Source organism: Arachis ipaensis, chromosome B05 (assembly GCF_000816755.2).
Source record: "Arachis ipaensis cultivar K30076 chromosome B05, Araip1.1, whole genome shotgun sequence".
NCBI classification, from domain to species: domain Eukaryota; kingdom Viridiplantae; phylum Streptophyta; class Magnoliopsida; order Fabales; family Fabaceae; genus Arachis; species Arachis ipaensis.
In genome coordinates this window covers 45,301,436-45,304,189 of record NC_029789.2, presented here as the reverse complement: position 1 = coordinate 45,304,189, position 2,754 = coordinate 45,301,436, and the positions used below count along the sequence as shown (strand labels likewise).

The following is a 2,754-nucleotide window of genomic DNA, read 5'->3' as shown; positions in this document are numbered from 1 at the left end:
AAATTAAGAAAAAAGGTTAATAGTCAAATTAGTTTTGAAAGATAAGATATTCTTTAAATTCATTTCGAAAAGATTTTTCAATCAAATTGGTTTTTCAAAGATTACGAATTAATCATATTTGTCTTCCAGTCACTTCATTAAAAATTTTCTTCAAAAATTGATATTGTAAAACGTTAATTAATAACATATATAATACTTGATATCTCTAATTGGATATTGACTAAATATGTTTATGAAAATTTATTAATTTAGCCATTTTCTCCAATTATAAAAATCATATTCCCAATATAATCTACTAACTAAATTGATATAGATTTCCGTAAACACATTTAATAATCAACGTCCAATTGAACATGTTATGTGTCATATATGTTATTATCAGTTAACATTTTATATATCAATCGTTGATAAAAATTATGAATAGAGTAACTAAATAACAATATGATTAATTCGTAATGTTTAAAAAATCAATTTAATTGAAAAATCTTTCAAAAATAAATTTAAAAAATATTTTATTTTTCAAAAACTAATTTAACTATTAACCTAAGAAAAACTAGTGTCATAAAAGAATTTATTTAATGGTACATCATCCAATTAAACATATACCATATCACTTAATTCTAAGTTGAAGGAGTGAAACGGTAAAAGAGAGCAGATATAAGAGATTTGTGAACTTACATCGGTCATGTGATCTACCAATTCATTGGCAATTTTGATGTAATCATTGCGGCGGTTGTCGGGCAAAGTGGACATTGCAGTCTTCAAATCTTGATCAAGATAAGCCTGCTTCAGCCTTATGTAGAACATCACATACCTCCATGACATTGTTTCCAGCATCTCCCTCATATCATGTAGCCCCTCCGCCGTTTGCTTTATCCTCGCCACTGCGTCCTCCGGAGACAGCCCCGCCTCAAAGAAATGCTCTCTCAAGAACGAACGAGTCCCCCAATTCTGAGCGGCCGCCTGTGGTGTCATTGTCGTTGTGCCGCCCAGAACTACTCCCATCGAAGTTGCTACAAATGTTGACATTACTTTTCTTCTACTACTACTGTTGGTGCTATTATTATCTTTTTGTTCAGCATAAAATGGTGCTTGGTTGTTGGTGGTGGTGGCGGCGGCCAGAGTGGTTGTTTTCTGCTTGGTTTTGATGTGGGCATGGAGTAATGTGGTGGCGTGAGTGAAGCTGGACATGGTGTTGTGTGTCGTCACTTCTTTTTTGGATAAGTTTGCTTAGATAGAGTGGATTATGTAATTGGTGAGTGGCTATGGTAGTGAGCAGGTTCAGTTCAGCTGATATTGCCCAAGTATAATTGTGCCTCAAGGTTATGCCACGTGCCACCATTATCTTCTATTTCGTTTTTTGAAAAGAACTTGAATAGATTATTAAACTTGGTGGATTGGATTGATGATTTACTATTTTTTTTTCTATAGAAGAAGAAGAATACTAGGAATTCAAAGCCATGAGTCGTACTCACAAATTCAAATTGTGGATATAAATGAATGACTTTAGCCTCTATTATTTTGTCTGCACTCAATGTATTCAAATAAAAAATACAATGATATTAAAAGAAAAATATTTGTAGCGATAAATTTAGTATTTCATAATATTATTAAGTTTTAGCTAATATGTATTTTTAAGATACATGCGAAACATATTAAGTAAAATGTTTAATTATTTAGCCGTTGCCCCTTTTTTTGCATAAACTATTTTGCATTTTCGTGCACAGATTTCAAATATTGATCTCAATAATTTTTTTTCTTTTTCTTCGTGCACAAATTTAAAAAATGTTGACACGAAAAGCGTTAGCAATTTAAGTAGAGTTGCGCAAAAATCAAAGCAGAAATAACCACTGCAACATTTTGAGTCTATAGCCACGGTTACCATAGACTTAGGGTGACCAAAAAAAAAAAAGCTATGGTCATGGTTTTTTTGGAAAGCGTGACCATAGAGTACCTATGGTTACGGTTTTTTGAAAAAATGGTGGCCCAAAAGGGTTTATGGTCACGGTTTTGAGGGGTGACCTAAAGAGGTTTATGGTCACGATTTTTTACAGTGACCAAAAAGGGTCTATGGTCACGGTTTTTCAAAAAAGAGTGACCTAAAAGGGTCTATGGTCACGGTTTTAAGGGTGGCCTAAAGGGGTCTATGGTCACGGTTTTGGAGGATGACCTAAAAGGGTCTATGGTCACGATTTTGGGATGACCTAATGGGCCTATGGTCACGATTTTTTACAGTGACCAAAAGGGGGCTATGGTCACGGTTTTTCAAAAAAGGGTGACCTAAAAGGGTTTATGATCACGATTTTGGGGGTGACCTAAAGGGATCTATGGTCACGGTTTTGGGGGTGGCCTAAAAGGGTCTATAGTCACGGTTTTGGGGAGTGGCCTAAGGGATCTATGGTCACGGTTTTGGGAGTGGCCTAAAAGGGTCTATGGTCACGATTTTGGGGGTGGCCTAAAGGAGTCTATGGTCACGATTTTTTACAGTGACCAAAAAGCGTCTATGGTCACGGTTTTTCGGAAGGGTGACCTAAAAGGGTCTATGGTCACGACTTTGAGAGTGACTTAAAGGAGTCTATGGTCACGGTTTGTCACAAAATGATTAATTTTTAAAAATAATATATATTATTTTATATTTTTTTATAAAATTAGTATATGATTTTTACTAATAATTAAGTCTTAAATATTGACTAAAAATTAATTTTTTAAACCACTTTTTTGTTGTTAAACATAAATAAAAACAGTTAAAATTTA

The 2,754-nt window shown here is 34.0% G+C and overlaps 1 protein-coding gene across 1 annotated transcript in view; it reads right to left on the bottom strand.

Moving 5' to 3' along the window:
• The window catches only part of LOC107643589 (photosynthetic NDH subunit of lumenal location 2, chloroplastic), a 2,772-nt gene extending 1,489 nt beyond the window's left edge, over positions 1-1,283 (bottom strand). Inside the window, exon 1 of the mRNA XM_016347275.2 lies at positions 679-1,283. Within this exon, the coding sequence (XP_016202761.1) occupies positions 679-1,191 (513 nt within the window). The 5' untranslated portion in view covers positions 1,192-1,283. The remainder of the gene's footprint in view (positions 1-678) is intronic.